Below are 19,214 nucleotides of genomic sequence, written 5' to 3' on the forward strand. Positions count from 1 at the left end.
CATTGAACTGAAGATCCAGGGAGCTTATATAGCAACACCCCTGACCTAACGACCCAGGTGAGCATACAAGGGATGAATGACATACCCAGAGTCAAATCACTAGTAGCCACTAGAGGGAGCCAAAAGGTAAATTCACAACAGTACCCTCCCCTTAGTGAGGGGTCACCGAACCCTCACCAAGACCACCAGGGCGATCAGGATGAGCGGCGTGAAAGGCACGAACTAAATCGGCCGCATGCACATCAGAGGCGACCACCCAGGAATTATCCTCCTGACCATAGCCCTTCCACTTGACCAGGTACTGAAGCCTCCACCTGGAGAGACGACAATCTAAGATCTTCTCCACCACGTACTCCAACTCGCCCTCAACCAACACCGGAGCAGGAGGCTCAGCAGAAGGAACCACAGGCACAACGTACCGCCGCAACAAGGACCTATGAAATACGTTGTGGATGGCAAACGACACCGGAAGATCCAGGCGAAAGGATACAGGATTAATGATTTCCAATATCTTGTAAGGACCAATGAAGCGAGGCTTAAATTTGGGAGAGGAGACCTTCATAGGAACAAATCGAGAAGACAGCCATACCAAATCCCCAACGCGAAGTCGGGGACCCACACCGCGGCGGCGGTTGGCAAAACGCTGAGCCTTCTCCTGTGACAACTTCAAGTTGTCCACCACATGACCCCAGATCCGCTGCAACCTATCCACCACGGAATCCACCCCAGGACAGTCAGAAGGCTCCACATGTCCCGAGGAAAAACGAGGATGGAAACCAGAGTTGCAGAAAAATGGCGAAACCAAGGTGGCGGAACTAGCCCGATTATTAAGTGCAAATTCAGCCAATGGCAAGAAGGTCACCCAATCATCCTGATCAGAAGAGACAAAACACCTCAAATAAGCCTCCAGAGTCTGATTAGTTCGCTCCGTTTGTCCGTTAGTCTGGGGATGGAAAGCGGATGAAAACGACAACTCAATGCCCATCCTACCACAAAAGGATCGCCAGAACCTGGAAACAAACTGGGATCCTCTGTCCGACACAATATTCTCAGGAATGCCGTGCAAACGAACCACGTTCTGGAAGAACACAGGAACCAGATCAGAAGAGGAGGGCAGCTTAGGCAAAGGAACCAAATGGACCATCTTGGAGAAACGATCACATATCACCCAGATGACAGACATGCCCTGAGACACCGGAAGATCAGAAATGAAATCCATAGAGATGTGTGTCCAAGGTCTCTTCGGGACAGGCAAGGGCAAGAGCAACCCGCTGGCACGAGAGCAGCAAGGCTTAGCTCGAGCACAAGTACCACAGGACTGCACAAATGACCGCACATCCCTTGACAAGGAAGGCCACCAAAAGGACCTGGCCACCAGATCTCTGGTGCCAAAAATTCCCGGGTGCCCTGCCAACACCGAGGAATGAACCTCGGAAATGACTCTGCTGGTCCATCTAGCAGGCACAAACAATCTGTCAGGTGGACAAGAGTCAGGCCTACCAGCCTGAAATCTCTGCAACACACGTCGCAGATCTGGAGAAATAGCAGACACGATAACTCCTTCCTTAAGAATACCCACAGGTTCAGTGACTCCAGGAGCATCAGGCACAAAGCTCCTAGACAGAGCATCGGCCTTCACATTCTTAGAACCTGGTAAATACGAGACCACAAAGTCAAAACGGGAGAAAAACAATGACCAGCGGGCCTGTCTAGGATTCAGGCGTTTAGCAGACTCGAGATACATCAGATTTTTGTGATCAGTCAAGACCACCACACGATGCTTAGCACCCTCGAGCCAATGACGCCACTCCTCAAATGCCCACTTCATGGCCAACAACTCCCAATTGCCCACATCATAATTTCGCTCTGCCGGCGAAAACTTCCTAGAGAAAAAGGCACAAGGTCTCATAGTAGAGCAACCAGGGCCTCTCTGCGACAAAACGGCCCCTGCCCCAATCTCCGAAGCATCCACCTCAACCTGAAAGGGAAGTGAGATGTCAGGCTGGCACAAAACAGGCGCCGAAGTAAACCGGCGTTTTAACTCCTGGAAAGCCTCCACGGCAGCAGGAGCCCAGTTAGCTACATCAGAGCCTTTCTTGGTCATATCCGTCAGCGGTTTAACAACGCTAGAGAAATTTGCGATAAAACGACGGTAGAAGTTAGCAAAACCCAAGAACTTCTGAAGACTCTTAACTGACGAGGGTTGAGTCCAATCATGAATAGCTCGGACCTTGACTGGATCCATCTCCACAGCAGAAGGGGAAAAAATGAACCCCAAAAAGGGAACCTTCTGTACACCAAAGAGACACTTTGAGCCTTTTACAAACAAAGAATTTTCACGCAGAATCTCAAAAACCATCCTGACCTGCTCCACATGCGAGTCCCAATCATCAGAAAAAAACAGAATATCATCCAGATAAACAATCAAAAATTTATCCAGATACTTCCGGAAAATGTCATGCATGAAGGACTGAAAAACTGAAGGTGCATTAGAGAGCCCAAATGGCATCACCAAGTACTCAAAATGACCTTCGGGCGTATTGAATGCGGTTTTCCATTCATCGCCCTGCCTAATGCGCACAAGGTTGTACGCACCACGAAGGTCTATCTTGGTGAACCACTTGGCACCTTTAATCCGGGCAAACAAATCTGACAACAGCGGCAAAGGATACTGAAATTTAACAGTGATTTTATTCAGAAGCCGATAGTCAATACAAGGTCTCAAAGATCCGTCCTTTTTGGCCACAAAAAAGAATCCCGCACCAAGAGGGGAAGAAGAAGGACGGATATGCCCCTTCTCAAGAGACTCCTTGATATATGAACGCATCGCGGTATGTTCAGGTACCGACAGATTAAACAGTCTCCCCTTAGGAAACTTACTGCCTGGAATCAAATCTATTGCACAGTCACATTCCCTATGAGGAGGCAGTGCACTGGACTTAGACTCGCTGAAGACATCCTGATAATCAGACAAATACGCCGGAACTTCCGAAGGCGTAGAAGAAGCAATAGACAAGGGCAGGGAATCTCCATGAATTCCATGACAGCCCCAACTTGACACTGACATAGCCTTCCAGTCCAAGACTGGATTATGGGTCTGCAACCATGGCAGCCCCAAAACAACCAAATCATGCATTTTATGCAGAACAAGAAAACGTATCACCTCCCGATGTTCGGGAGTCATGCACATGGTAACCTGTGTCCAAAACTGCGGTTTATTTTTTGCCAATGGCGTAGAATCAATACCCCTAAGAGGAATAGGATTTTCCAATGGCTCAAGAACAAAACCACAGCGCTTAGCAAATGAGAGATCCATGAGACTCAGGGCAGCACCTGAATCTACAAACGCCATGACAGGATACGATGACAGTGAGCAAATCAAAGTTACAGATAGAATAAATTTAGGTTGCAAATTACCAATGGCGACCGGACTAACAACCTTAGTAAGACGTTTAGAGCATGCTGATATAACATGTGTAGAATCACCACAGTAGTAACACAAGCCATTCTGGCGTCTATGAATTTTCCTCTCATTTCTAGTCAGGATTCTATCACATTGCATTAAATCAGGTGTCTGTTCAGACAACACCATGAGGGAATTTGCGGTTTTGCGCTCCCGCAACCGCCGGTCGATTTGAATAGCCAGGGCCATAGAATCATTCAGACCTGTGGGAATGGGAAAACCCACCATCACATTCTTAATGGCTTCAGAAAGGCCATTTCTAAAATTAGCAGCCAATGCACACTCGTTCCACTGGGTCAGCACGGACCATTTCCGAAATTTTTGGCAATACACTTCAGCCTCGTCCTGGCCCTGAGACATAGCCAGCAAGGCCTTTTCTGCCTGAATCTCAAGATTGGGTTCCTCATAAAGCAAACCGAGCGCCAGAAAAAACGCATCAATGTCAGCCAATGCCGGATCTCCTGGCGCCAGCGAGAAGGCCCAATCCTGAGGGTCGCCCCGTAAAAAAGAAATAACAATTTTTACTTGCTGAGCGGAGTCTCCAGATGAACAGGGTTTCAGGGACAAAAACAATTTACAATTATTCCTGAAATTTCTAAATTTAAATCGGTCTCCGGAAAACAGTTCAGGAATCGGTATCTTAGGTTCTGACATAGGACTTCTGATAACATAATCTTGTATGCCCTGCACACGAGCAGCAAGCTGGTCCACACTTGTAATCAAGGTTTGGACATTCATGTCTGCAGCAATCACAAGCCACTCAGAGGTAAAGGGGAAAAGAAAAAAAAAAATGAGAGAGAGAAAAAAAAACCTCAGAACTTTCTTTCTTATAATCCCGCTTCTGCAATGCATTTAACATTTAATACTGGCCTGGCAAACTGTTATGACCCCAATGGCGAGGGTCTCAGAGATATCAGCAAGTCTGCAAAGTACAAAAATCCAGCTCATAGGGCAGTGGTAACTGGGTTGACCATATATCTACTCCTAACGCCAACACTAGCAGTAGCCGGGGAACATGCCTACGTTGGTCGCTAGATGTCTCGCGCCAGCCGGAGGACTAACTACCCCTAGAAGAGGAAAACAAAGACCTCTCTTGCCTCCAGAGAATAGACCCCAAAAGTAGGATAGTAGCCCCCCACAAATAATAACGGTGAGGTAAGAGGAAATGACAAACACAGAGATGAACTAGATTTTAGCAAAGAGAGGCCCACTTACTAATAGCAGAATGTAGTAAGATAACTTATATGGTCAACAAAAACCCTATCAAAATCCACGCTGGAGATTCAAGAACCCCCGAACCGTCTAACGGCCCGGGGGGAGAACACCAGCCACCCTAGAGCTTCCAGCAAGGTCAGGAAACAGATAATATACAAGCTGGACAAAAATGCAAACCAAAACAAATAGCAAAAAGCAAGAAAGCAGACTTAGCTTAATCAAGCAGGAACCAGGATCAGTAGATAAGAGCACTACAGATTAGCTCTGATATCAACGTTGCCAGGCATTGAACTGAAGATCCAGGGAGCTTATATAGCAACACCCCTGACCTAACGACCCAGGTGAGCATACAAGGGATGAATGACATACCCAGAGTCAAATCACTAGTAGCCACTAGAGGGAGCCAAAAGGTAAATTCACAACAGGATCCTAACCCTAACCGTTACCCTAGGGATCCTAACCCTAACCCTAAGGGTTAGGATCCTAACCCTAACCCTAAGGGTTAGGGTTAGGGTTAGGATCCCTAGTAACCCTAGGGATCCTAACCTTAGGGTTAGGATCCCTATGGATAGGGTTAGGGTTTTCTTGGTTTTTTTTGTGTTTTCTTGTGTTTTTCTATAAAAACACATGCGTTTTTAACGCAAACAAACGCATGTGCTTAAAAACGCCTGCGTTTACATAGACAGCAATGCATTTTTTTTGCCGCAAAAAACGTATGCGTTTTTTTGCTGCAAAAAAACGCCGCTAGAAATTACTGCAGGTTGCATTTCTGCAAATGAACGCATGCATCAAAAAACGCATGCGTTTCCGAAAAGGCGTCAAAACGCATGCGAAAAAATGCATGCGTTTTTAATGTTAAGTATAGAAAAAAACGCATGCGTTTTTTTGCGTTTTTTTTGCGCTAAAACGCAGCTTACAAAAACGCAAGTGTGAAACCAGCCTTAGCCAGCATAAGTACACGTGGGGGTGCCCTAGCAACCAGGCAACCCCCACATGTACATACAAATTTAGTGCTTGGAACTTCGGAGACATGTTGTCAGTAGTTTATAGAATAAAAGAACAATTTACATTTTACTCACAAATATACCTATAAAGAGAAAAATCAGACAAGCTGAACATTTGCCAGTGGTCTCTTAATGTTTGCCAGAGCTGTATATGTGTGTGTCACTAACATATATATATATATACAGTATCTATGAATTCTATGTGTATATGCAGTATGTGTTCTATCTGTTCTATTCTAACCTGTCAGTATGATCTTACTGTACGCGCACATGATTTGCACATGATTTTTCTTCCATCAATCTATTATTTATATATACTATATATTGTAAGGCTGCAGTAGCATCGTACGCAGTGAAGAGGCAGTGACCCACAAAGTTCCAACACAAAAGTCTCTTTAATGTGTTTCCTCACAGCATTAAAGTGCAATTTACACAAATGCACATAACTTCAGTGGATATTATCAGTGTTCAGTTCACACCAGTTCATAGCAATGCATATCATATGGCTTTAAATTGCAGTCCCTAAACAGGTCGGACTTCCCTTGTCCAGTTTCCCTGGGTGACCGCACGCCATATTACAGTCTCCATGTACACAGGCTCATGTTGCAGACACTACACACGCCAGCCCTCCTCTAGTTCTCGTGGGTGTCCTGCATCGCTGTATCACAGTCTCTTTACTCACACAGCTTTACACAGCCCAGGATATCCTCCGGATAGCAGCCGGGCACCATATCCACCTGCTTGCAATCATTACACATGCTAGTCCTGTTTCGGGCACAGGACATCCACCTCCGGGCACAGGACTGTCCACATGCGACTCTTTCGGGCACAGGACATCAACCTCCGGGTACAGGACTGTCCACATCCGTCTCTTTCGGTCACAGGACTGTCCACATCCGAGACCAGTACCATGGACAACTTGCATTGCTGTATATGCTGTGGGTGCCAGGCTATTCAGCTGCCCTGGGTGCTGGCTCTGCTGGCCTGTGCCTCCATGCACTCAGCCAATGCTTGGCAGGCCTCTGCTCTACACACCACACTGACACTGACGTGCACTTCACTTGACACAACACACCCATACCTCTTACTGCAGGGCATTTAAACACACACAAACCTGTGGCCTTCAGCCACATGGAAAACCCGGACCGGAAATCCGTGACTCTCATGCACACCTATGGACTTCATCTGTCTGCATGCACATCCTGGGGAGAACACACATCCTGGGGAGAACACATAGCGACCCCTACCTGTGACATGAGCCATTGCCACACATTGCAATCACAGCTACACCTGCGACTGCCATGCACACCTATGGCCTTCATACGTCTCTGCGTATACTGGGGAGCACAAACAGCACCTCCTAGCTGTAACTGGGGTCACTTATTATTATTATTATTATTATTTATACAGCACCATTAATTCCATGGTGCTGTACATGAGAAAGGGGTCACATACAGAGTTATAAATATTGTTTAGAGTAATCAAGTTTACAGTGACACACTGGTACAGAGGGGAGAAGACCCTGTCCTCGCGGACTTACATTCTACGGGATAGTGGGGAAGAGACAGAAGGTCGGAGGTGCACCTGCTCTGGCAGAATGGTTATTGCAGGCTGTAGGCTTTCTTGAAGAGATGGGTCACTGCGGCACAATATACACTGCTCAAAAAAATAAAGGGAACACAAACAACAGAATATAACTCCCAAGTAAATCAAACTTGTGTGAGATCAAACTGTCCACTTAGGAACAACACTGACTGACAATCAATGTCACATGCTGTTGTGCAAATGGAATATACAACAGATGGAAATTATTGGCACTTGAGTCGCCCGCCAGGGCCGTGAGGTACTCGGTTCTGGGTCCAGTACTCACAGGGGGATGTCACGATGGCAGCGACCTGGTCCGTGGCCCAGGGTGCCCATGTTAAAGGGAAAGTCTTTAAAGGGGTTTGGAATAAAGTCTGTGGTATTCGGTCAGCAGGGACCAATGCTGCTTAAAGGGGTCCTCTGGGGTGATGTTATGGCAGCTAGATGGTATAACTTCCCACGGGGTGAAGTATGTCCCCAGGGCTCCCGTGTGTAGATGGAGATGGTGAATGGTGCAGTAAAGAACGAAGGACACAGGTTTGCAGTCTCTTTACCTTGTTTACTGAAGACTTCAGGCAACCGCAGTCCAGGGCACCAGATCACAGATACAGGCAGGGTCTGGCCGGCTTGGAAGCTAATCCAGAGTCCCCTTTACCAGGTGGAGTTAGGAGGCTTCCTCAAAGCGCAGTGGTGTAGTAGTCACTTATTGCCTATGGCTTCTGGCAAGGTACTCACAGTTCTCTCTCTCTGTCCCCCATATAGGTTAGGACACAAAACTGTATGATAGGTGGTTCGAGTCTTTTTGGAGGGTCTCTATCCCAATCCCGGTTCTATGTGCCACTGTGCCTCCTGGGTGTTATGGCAGACAGGTTATGTGTAGTCTTCTATCCTGCCTGTTTCTGCTGTGCCACTTGGAGTCCGACACAACCTCAGTCTTCCGACTACCGGTATCTGCGCTCTCCAGGGAGGTAGCCCAGTCGTAGCTGTCCTCCCCTGGTGTCACTCGCCTGTGCTTCGCTCTCCTGCATGCTCACTAAACATTGTTCTTCCTTCGGTATATCACGATCCAGGAGCTGCAGCACCTTTTTGTGGCTGCACGGCCCCTCTGCTTCCTTCCCCTCTGTCTCTCTGACAGAAACTCACTCCCTTTCCCTCCAAACCAGAATGTATATCTCAGGAAGCCATCCATAAACTGGATCAGGGCTCCCCCTTCTGGCCTGGAGTGTGGACATGTTGTATGCATTGTGGTTACCTGATAAAAGAGATCTTCCTTTGCTTCCAAGCGTGACATCACTCTCCCCGTGAGGAAAGCAATGCCACTATGAGGACCAGGACCCAGGGGTGTCACACAATTATCAAGACACTCTCACTAAAGGAGAGGTTCTGCAGGTGGGGACCACAGACCACATCTCAGTGCCAATGCTTTCTGGCTGATGTTTTGGTCACTTTTGAATGTTGGTCGTGCTTTCACACTCGTGGTAGCAGGAGACGGACTCCACAACCCACACAAATGGCTCAGGTAGTGCAGCTCATCCAGGATGGCACATGTGTCTGCACAAATGATTAGAAACCAACTCCATGAGGATGGTCTGAGGGCCCGACATCTACAGATGGGGGTTGTGCTCACAGCCCAACACCGTGCAGGACACTTGGCATTTGCCACAGAACACCAGGATTGGGAAATTCGCCACTGGCGCCCTGTGCTCTTCACAGATGAAAGCAGGTTCACACTGAGCACATGTGACAGTTGTGACAGAGTTTGGAGACGCCGTGGAGAGCGATCTGCTGCCTGCAACATCCTTCAGCATGACCGGTTTGGCAGTGGGTCAGTAATGGTGTGGAGTGGCATTTCTTTGGAGGGCCGCACAGCCCTCCTTGTGCTCACCAGAGGTAGCCTGACTGCCATTAGGTACCGAGATGAGATCCTCAGACCCCTTGTGAGACCATATGCTGGTGCGGTTGGCCCTGGGTTCCTCCTAATGCAGGACAATGCCAGACCTCATGTGGCTGGAGTGCGTCAGCAGTTCCTGCAAGATGAAGGCATTGAAGCTATGGACTGGCCCGCAGACCTGAATCCGATTGAACACATCTAGGACATCATGTCTCGCTCCATCCACCAACGTCACGTTGCACCACAGACTGTCCAGGAGTTGGCGGATGCTTTAGTCCAGGTCTGGGAGGAGATCCCTCAGGAGACCATCCACCGCCTCATCAGGAGCATACCCAGGCATTTTCCACTTTGATTTTGAGCATCATTCCGACTCCAGACCTCCGTGGGATATTAGATGTGATTTACTTTGATAATTTTTCGGTTTTATTGTTCTGAACACATTCCACTATGTAATGAATGAAGATTTACACCTGGAATATTTCATTCAGTGATGTCTAGGATGTGAGATTTAGTGTGCCCTTTATTTTTTTGAGCAGTGTATATATGTGTGTGTGTTTTGACGAATATTTCCTTTGAAAACGATGTATAAATGACAGAATTACTGTATGTAAATGCTCATGTTAAAATCCCATTGCAATCGGATAGCAATCAAGCTGCATTCGGATGTAAATCGGATACTAGGTGTGAAACTCGCATAAAAAACGCATCACACTCGCATCACACTCGCATCACACTCGCATTACACTCGACCACTCTCCTGCATCAAAATCGGACTGATTTTAAAATCGCTAGTGTGTCTCCAGCCTTAGGCCGGGGTCACACTTGTGACTGTGATGGGAGAAACTCGCGTGAATCTCTCACATCAATACCCGGCACTGCCGCTGGCACTTGGGATCGGAGTATGCGGCTGCATGTATTTCAGTGCCGGGTGTTGATGCGAGAGGCTCACGCGGTTTTCTCTTATCACACTCGCAAGTGTGACCCCGGCCTTACTTTGAATTTCCAGGATTGGTATTTCTGGTTAGTCAGATTCGGCACTGTGAACTTCACAAAGTTGCTGCTGGATGCCATCTTTGCTTCTTCTTAGTACATTGTTGTTTTCTCTCCTCTGGGCTGTTCTCTTGGTTTCTGAGTTTCTGGGCCCATAACCTGTCGGCAATGTATTCATCTCTGTACTGTCCAGCCATTCATCAGTGAATAAATATGTATTCAAGAACAAAGATAACACTTTACAATCAGTATTTCTAGCTTAGGATCTTGGCATCTTGTCCGTCAGCTTGCAGCGTGAAAGTAATATGTGCTCCAGCTACACACAGTGAGCAGGAAGTCCTGGTTCTTTTATTTCAACAATGGATTATTGGTAATATAACACTACTGCTGGAGACAGAAACTCATGCACCATTAAACAGCACAAGATGTGGCTGTTGTTGAACATGGTTAAGAGACTTGATATGTCGGTAAGATGTGTTTGGAGGGTTTCATAAAATGAAACACAGGAAAAGGAAGCGCGGCCATCTTGTGCAGGGCCTGCAGAAATGAGGGGTGAGTGAGGCTGTGCTGGAGAGGAGTCCGATAATATCCTCTTGTGACAGCACCCCTCTGAGTTAGAAGCAGTGGCAGATTGGAGCTGAGCTAGTCCAGGATCCAAACCTGTCCTGATGCGAGGGAATTCCTGCTGTACAAGCTGTTAATGAACAAAAGGGACTGGGACCTGGAGAGAGACGTGCTACACCCTGTGAGAGAATCACATGACACGCATCCTTGGAAAGGCGAGCCATCCACCTCTGCTCAAGAGCCCCTAAATTAGCATTTTACAGGTGGGCCAGTGGGCTATTGTCTGTCATTGCAGTCACTTCAGCATCGAATCGTGCAAACACCAAGATTGGAGCGCTGGTCAGGGCCTTTTTCAACGCTTCAAAGACTTCCTGGCGCTGTTGTCCTCACTTGATGGGTCGATGCACTTCCCAGAGAGTATTCAGCCATGATCAGTTTCGGACTGCGTCCACCTTGCTGGTAGTCAGCTGCATCCCCTCTGGAGTAATCACATGTCCCAGGAATTCTATCCGCTGTTGAAACAGTTGACACTTCCTGGGTATGATCTTTAGCCCGTGACCTCGTAACCACCTCAGGACTTGTCGCAGTTCCTGCAAGTGATCTTCAAAGGAGGCTTCAAATATCACATCGTCCAAGTATATCAACACCGATTCAAAGTTGAAATCACCCAAACCTTATCTGAGCTACGTCTAAGCGGATCTCCCCTATTTGTTCTTGCATTGCTGTCAGAGTCTGGACTGCCTCTCCCAGGGCCACTGCCTCCTCTTACCTGTTCCGACCTTCTGTGACTTGGGCACTGCTTACAGATTTATTAATCACAGGACTTGGCTCCTCTTCCTGCACTAGGGCAGCCAGTAAAAATATCATCAAACGAAAGAACGATGTTACCTCGAGTCATTTCTTGGGAGTTTTTCCTGTAAGGACTTACTAGCTATCCCAGCAATGCCGATCCAGCTCTTGAAAGATGCCCATGCCTGTTGGGTCATGTCTCTGGATCTCTTGTATTGCTTACTGAAGGACGTTCCACATCAGTGTTTCCCCCTCATATGGCAGTCAATTTAAGGATCTGCTCCTCAGTTGCACCACCTGCACACGGGTCCCATGGACCCTTTCCAACAGAGCAAATCTATTTTCTATACTGTCCCTTTCAGATTCAGAGCGCACCATCAACATATGCCTGGCATCGCCCTCTAACGCAGAGATTACTTTGGCTTGTAACTCCGGTTTAAACGGGCATGCCAACAGGTATATTTCTGTAGAGATTACAACTAGTGATGAGCGAGTGTACTCGTTGCTCGGGTTTTCCCCAGCACACTCGGGTGATCTCCGAGTATTTGTTAGTGTTCGGAGATTAAGTTTTCATCGCCTCAGATGAATGATTTACAGCTACTAGCCAGGCTAAGTACATGTGGGGGTTGCCTGGTTGCTAGGGAGTCCCCACATGTACTTAAGCTGGCTAATAGCTGTAAATCAGTCAGCTGAGGAGATGAAATCTTAATCTCCGAACACTAACAAATACTCGGAGGACACCCGAGCGTGCTGGGGAAAACCCGAGCAACAAGTACACTCGCTCATCACTAATTACAACAGAAACAGTTCTCTTGGGTACCGAACTGTTCAGAACAGAAGAAATAGCCTTCTGGTGAAATATTTGTTTGATGTGTTCTTTTTGTGTGGTTATCAAAACTGTGTAGGAATAATTTCATCCCTAAGTAAAGTAGTTACAGAAAGTGGACTTTGTGAACTTGGTTCTTTTCCCGTCTGTGACTCCGCTGTTTCTGGAACAAAACCCTCGGTGCATGATTTACAGAGATGGGGAAGAAGATTGAGGTGGTGAGTGGATGTGGAGAAAAAGTTGGAGTGATGAGGAAATGTGGAGAAGTTGATGGAGGAATGAGGAGATGCGGAGAGGACACTACAAGGTGGGACAAGGGAATACAGAGAAGATGATTGAGGAATGGGGAGATGTGGAGAAGATGATGGAGGACTAAGTAAGGAGATTTTAAGAAGACAATTGAGGAGGGATAAGGAGACGGGGAGAACATAACTCACTATGGATTAGGAAATGTGAAGAATACAATGGAGGGATGAGGGAATGTTCCCGATGGACTGAGGTGCAGGCACGCACTGTGGTATGGAGGTGGTTCATTGGATAAAAGTTGCACATATTTATAACTGGAATATCGCGACCATTACAAAAAACTATGTACTTCTATGGTGAATGGAGAAAAAGGTGCAATCAGTGGGAAAAATAAGTATTTGATCCACTGCCAATTTTGCAAGTTTTCCCACCTACAAAGAAAGGAGAGGTCTGTAATTTTTATCGTAGGTACACTTAGTTACATAGTAACATAGTTATTAAGGTTGAAGGAAGACTTTAAGTCCATCTAGTTCAACCCATAGCCTAGCATGCCCTAACATGTTGATCCAGAGGAAGGCAAAAAAAACCCTTGTGGCAAAGAGTAAGCTCCACTTTTGGAAAAAAATTCCTTCCCGACTCCACATACGGCAATCAGACTAGTTCCCTGGATCAACGCCCTAACAAGGAATCTAGTATATATACCCTGTAACATTATACTTTTCTCACCTGTGAGAGACAGAATCTAAAGATTAAATCCAGAAAATCACATTGTAGGACTGCTACATAATTAATTTGCATTTTATTACATGAAATAAGTATTTGCTCACCAACCAAACAGCGAGAATTCTGGCTCTCACAGACCTGTTAGTTTTCTGTAAGAAGCCTCCTACTCCGCACTCATTACCTGTATTAATTGCACCTGTATAAAAGACACTGTCCACACAATCAATCAACACCAACCTCTCCACCATGGCCAAAACCAAAGAGCTGTCTCAGGACAACAGGGACAAAATTGTAGACCTGCACAAGGTTGGGATGGGCTACAGGACAACAGGCAGGCAGCTTGGTGAGAGGGCAAAAACTATTGGCACAGTTATTAGAAAATTCTTTGAAGGTGAGAAAACTTGCAAAATTGGCAGTGTATCAAATAGTTATTTGTCCCAGTGTAAGGAGAGAGCAATGTCAGGGTGTTGTTATTAGAGGGGTGGAATGTGCCTGGGAGCCTAAGACAGGGTGGCACCAACAGGCCCATTTGCTTTGGCAAGGATGTTTGGATGTAGGGCTAGGGTAGTTAGCTCAACCTTTGACCCTGTGTAATGCAGGTGCCTGAATGCAATGTACAGAGATCACGAGGTGGAAACAGCCAGGGATTGATATATTGGTATTTTTATACAACAATAACTTCTAAACAATTAGGGTTAGTAACTTTGCCATTTAAGAATATAGGAATTACAACAGGTTACGAACAAGCTAGAAAAGTCTCTCAGTACTTAGTGTTAGTGGTGCGCCTAGTCTTGGGACTCACCATGTGAGTTATCCCTTGAAGCTCTGGCTCTAGCAGGGGTCACCGGGTTTTCCCGCTAGGCCGCAAGTCTCTTCCTTACATAGCCTATTAAAGCCCATTGAGCCTCCCATGCACCAACCGGCCTCCTCCCAACATGTAGTCCCAGTCCCAGCCGACCACGGTACTGTAGGTGATGGCTGGAAGTGACGGCCCTGCTCACTCGCACTGTTCCTCCTCTCTCCCAGGTGCCGCACTGCACTCCTCGGCTTCACCTTCGGGAAAAGTCTCTCGGGCTCAGGGCAGAGAGGACCAGGCCTCAACTCTCAACAAGCGTAGTCAGACCTTGGAGGTTTGACCAGCGCAGGACACAGATTATGGCTCTGACCAGCACAAATCATACTCATGGATATCTTCCGGGAGATCCAGACCTGGCCCGGTGGTGATTGACTCCCGGGTAGCACAGTCTTCCCATTGAGGCCTGTCACGCTTGTCTCAGCGGTATCTCTGGAGCACGTCTGCCCCGCTCTCTTCCCTGGCGCCAAATCTCCTTGTGGTTTGGAGCACTGGGCTTTTATATCAGGGAAGTCCTTACAGTGGGTCACCTGATCCGGGCCAGCACACAAGGTCCTTCCCCCTGCAAATCTTCCAGCAGGCTTTGTGTTGTGAATTCCGCTCTTTGGCTCCCTCCGGTGGTTGTAAGTGGCACTTTTGTGAGTTCTGCTCTTGGGCTCCCTCCGGTGGATTTAAGTGGAACTGCTGCTTCTTGGATTTAGCAGTCAGCAGCTGCTTCCACTGATCGTCTATTCTGGCTCGGCTATTTATCCTGGCTCTGTCCTTCAGCCAGGGCCAGTTGTCAATGGTTCCTGCTTGGATTCACATCTCTCTTGGATTTCCCTGATATTCTGACCAGTTCAGCAAAGATAAGTCCTTGCTTTGTTCTTTTGCATTCCACTTGTTGTGGACTTAATCGTTCAGCACATTCTAGGTTTTTTCTAGTCCAGCTTGTCAGTATGGATTTATTCAGTTAAGCTGGAAGCTCTGGGAAGCAGATTTACCCTCCGCACCTTTAGTCAGGTGTGGAGATTTTTGTAAACTCTGTGGTGGATTTTTCTAGTTTTTAATACTGACCGCACAGTATTCTGTCCTGTTCTATCTATCTAGCTAGATTGGCCTCCTTTGCTACATCCTAGTTTCATTCTGTGTATGTCATTTCCCTCTCCACTCACAGTCAATATTTGTGGGGGGCTGTCTGTCCTTTGGGAATTTTCTCTGAGGCAAGATAGCTTTCAGGTACCACCTCCTCCAGAGCTCGTCCATGTTGCTCCTAAACCACCAGTTCATAACAGCTTTGGTTCCGCTTGATTTCGGCTGGCCAGCAGATGGCTGTCTCTTCTCATTAATGGCACATCTTGCACTCATTTTTTTCATGTTTTCTTGTTACACCTGGAGAAAGAAATCCAAAATACACCTCTGGATAATTCCATTAGGTAGGACATATGGGCAGTATGGTAAGTGAATGGGGTGAGGGTAGAAAAAGAAAAGACAGGTGTGAAGCACAGCATCAGGCGAGCAGAGTTGACCGATCATTAGATGAGAGGAGGAAGAGAAGGAGACATGGCCTCATAAATGGTCCTAAGTTTGTCTTCAGATAGGAGGATCTGGGAATATTGTTGTTAGTAAAACATTTCTTTAGATGAACACTTCAATTTTTTTTCAGATTGGGGAATGTGTTAATGCAGAACAAATCCTAAACATGACGTCTGATCCACATCAAGTAACCCCCATGATTGAGGAAGCTCTGCTAGCAGTGGTTCTAGAGGGAACCTGCCTGACCATCCTGCCACCCCCTGATTACTTCATCAAGTACGTCTACAAGTCATATGGCAAAAACGGCCTAAACATAACAGGTAAGAAGACGAGGTACTTCAATAGCGGAATAGTCCTATATAACCAGCGCACCCCTGTATACCTAGTAAACCGCTATATAATTAAAATAAATCATATAACCAGCACACTCCCATATAATGAATATAAACCATATAATCAATACACCTCAATATTCATAGTGAACCACTATATAACTAGTGAACCTGTCACGAAATGTAACAACCCAACAGGGGGTCGGACAGCAGATGGCATGAGACACACACAACAGGATGAAAATGGAGAGCGGAAGATCCTACTGATAGGGAATGAGGGATGGTCACCTCCTGCTCAAACCTGAGCCTGTCCCTGCACTTCCATAACGCCCTAAGTGGGTCCTTCCCCCCACCACTGTCAGGAACCTTGTCCCTCGCCATCACCTAGCACTGCCCTGGCTAGTGCACTAGCCAGCAAGGACGCTAGCCTCACCACTGCAAATGGTACAACACAGGGGACAGTGACAAACACGAGACAGACAAGGAGAAAACACCAAGCTTAGCTTAATAGTCTTCTCTGCTGCAAAGCACCGCACAGCAGAAGAAAGGCACCCAGCACGAACTTCATGAAACCAGCAGATTCACCACTGCAACCAGACAGCTCCTTACTCCAGGCTTGGACAACATATATTGCTCTATCACTGACAGTCAGCTGATGCATCAGGTGACTATATAAAGGATGGTGGGAGTGGTCACCACCCACATCAGCTGACCGAGCAAGTCTGCAATTGCAGTTCACAGCCAGCAAGGAAAACTGACATTAACGCCTGCTGGCCTAAAAGGAAAAAAGCTACATTTAAATCATAGCGGAACCAGAGCTGCCACGCAGAACAAAAATGGATCGTAACAGAACCCCTGTATAATTAGAATAAACCATATAACCAGTGCATCCTTATGTAACAAATATAAACCATAAAACCAGTGCACCCCATATAACCAGTAAAAGCCAAAATAACTGCTGTAGCCCCTATATGAGCAGTCCGCTCCCAAGCAATTAACAATTCTGCAAAGCCCTAAAGGACCCTATTAGAGGAAGCCCCCCTGCAGCTGTAGTTGGCATATAGGGACATTCCTGACAACCAGAGAAATCTACATTTCCTGCTATATGGCATGATGTCCTGCGTCTAGACGGTGCTGCCGAGCACTGGAAGAAGCACCACAGCCGCTCCCGCTCTCACCTGATGGAAGGCTGCAGATGTACATGTATGGGGGAGCCAGCTGGGCATAAAGGCATAAAAAGGTCGGACCCTCAATTATTATTCTACTGACCATTGGGGAATAAGGGAGACAATTAGTGGAGTGTTATCATGGTGACCACAAACCCTCTACTGCTACTGCAGTCTCTGATAGGTCCACTCCTTCAATCCCTCATTGCCTCTTTTCACCTCATCAGCATAACCCATTCTCTCCCTCATCATCAGAGCCAGCCCTCATCTTCTCTCCCTCATCATCAGGGCCTGCCCTCATCTTCTCTCCCTCATCATCAGAGCCTGCCCTCATCTTTTCTCACTCATCATCAGAGCCTGCCCTCATCTTCTCTCACTCATCATCAGAGCCTGCCCTCATCTTCTCTCCCTCATCGTCAGAGCCTGCCCTCATCTTCTCTCCCTCATCATCAGAGCCTGCCCTCATCTTCTCTCCCTCATCATCAGAGCCTGCCCTCATCTTCTCTCCCTCATCGTCAGAGCCTGCCCTCATCTTCTCTCCCTCATCGTCAGAGCCTGCCCTCATCTTCTCTCCCTCATCGTCAGAGCCTGCCCTCATCTTCTCTCCCTCATCGTCAGAGCCTGCCCTCATCTTCTCTCCCTCATCGTCAGAGCCTGCCCTCATCTTCTCTCCCTCATCGTCAGAGCCTGCCCTCATCTTCTCTCCCTCATCGTCAGAGCCTGCCCTCATCTTCTCTCCCTCATCGTCAGAGCCTGCCCTCATCTTCTCTCCCTCGTCAGAGCCTGCCCTCATCTTCTCTCCCTCATCGTCAGAGCCTGCCCTCATCTTCTCTCCCTCATCGTCATAGCCTGCCCTCATCTTCTCTCCCTCATCGTCAGAGCCTGCCCTCATCTTCTCTCCCTCATCGTCAGAGCCTGCCCTCATCTTCTCTCCCTCATCGTCAGAGCCTGCCCTCATCTTCTCTCCCTCATCGTCATAGCCTGCCCTCATCTTCTCTCCCTCATCGTCAGAGCCTGCCCTCATCTTCTCTCCCTCATCATCAGAGCCTGCCCTCATCTTCTCTCCCTCATCATCAGAGCCTGTTCTTTTCTTCTATCCCTTATCATCAGAGCCTGTTCTTTTCTTCTATCCCTTATCATCAGAGCCTGCCCTATCCTTCCCTCTCTTCTTCCCTTCTGTCCTCTTCTTCACTCCCTCAACATCTTAGCCTGTACTTTTCTTCTCTCCCTTATCATCAGAGCCTGTCCTCATCTTCTCTCCCTCATCATCAGAGCCTGTACTTTTCTTCTATCCCTTATCATCAGAGCCTGTCCTCCCCTTCTGTACCTCATCATCATAGCATATCCTCTCCTCTTTTTCACCATCAGGGCCTGTCCTCTCCTCTTCCTCATCATCAGAACTTGTCCTATTCTTTTCTCTCTCATCATCAGAGCCTATCTTTCATGATCTCATAACTGACTGTGGCCTAGTGAGTGACAGCTCAGCCTTACTATCTGGAGTGTCCTGGACTGTTGGTTTTCTGAGTGACAGTCCAGTCATCTAATCTGATCCTGGGGCGTGCAGGGCTGTCAGCCATGCTGCTCTATCTGGCGTTATCTGTGGGCGTTTCCTCAGGTGCCTCCCGTCTTTAATTATTTGCAAGGTATTAGCTGGCTAGCTGTTAGCAGTCAGTGTCAGTTGTAGTTTTGCCTAAGCTGGATGTGTTTGCTTAGAGTCTCTTTTCTCTGATCCTGTTGCCAGTCCTTGGATTTGTCATGACTTCTCTGGTGGCTACCCCCTTTGGCTTTTGACGCTCTGTGACTTTAGGTATCTGACTCTGGCATTGGCCTCTGACTATCCATTTGTTGTTCTCCCTGGTTTTGATGTACTCTCCTGGCATTTGACTCCGGACAGTTTCCTGACCACGCCTTTGACTACCCCGCTGTACTTCGAGTCCTCCTGGTATCTGACCTCGGAATACCCCGTCTCACAGCCTGCCCATGAGGAGTAACTCAGCTTCACATGGTCCTTTTCTTCACCCCCTCATCATCAGAGCCTATCTTCTCTTTATCT

The 19,214-nt window shown here is 47.4% G+C and overlaps 1 protein-coding gene across 1 annotated transcript in view; it reads left to right on the plus strand.

Annotated features, from left to right (window-relative positions):
* Positions 1-19,214, plus strand: part of SLC39A4 (solute carrier family 39 member 4) — a 250,353-nt gene that overhangs the window by 141,231 nt on the left and 89,908 nt on the right. Inside the window, exon 3 of the mRNA XM_077271597.1 lies at positions 15,794-15,983. Coding sequence (XP_077127712.1) covers positions 15,794-15,983 — 190 coding nt within the window. The remainder of the gene's footprint in view (positions 1-15,793; positions 15,984-19,214) is intronic.

This window comes from Ranitomeya variabilis, chromosome 6 (genome assembly GCF_051348905.1).
Source record: "Ranitomeya variabilis isolate aRanVar5 chromosome 6, aRanVar5.hap1, whole genome shotgun sequence".
NCBI lineage: Eukaryota > Metazoa > Chordata > Amphibia > Anura > Dendrobatidae > Ranitomeya > Ranitomeya variabilis.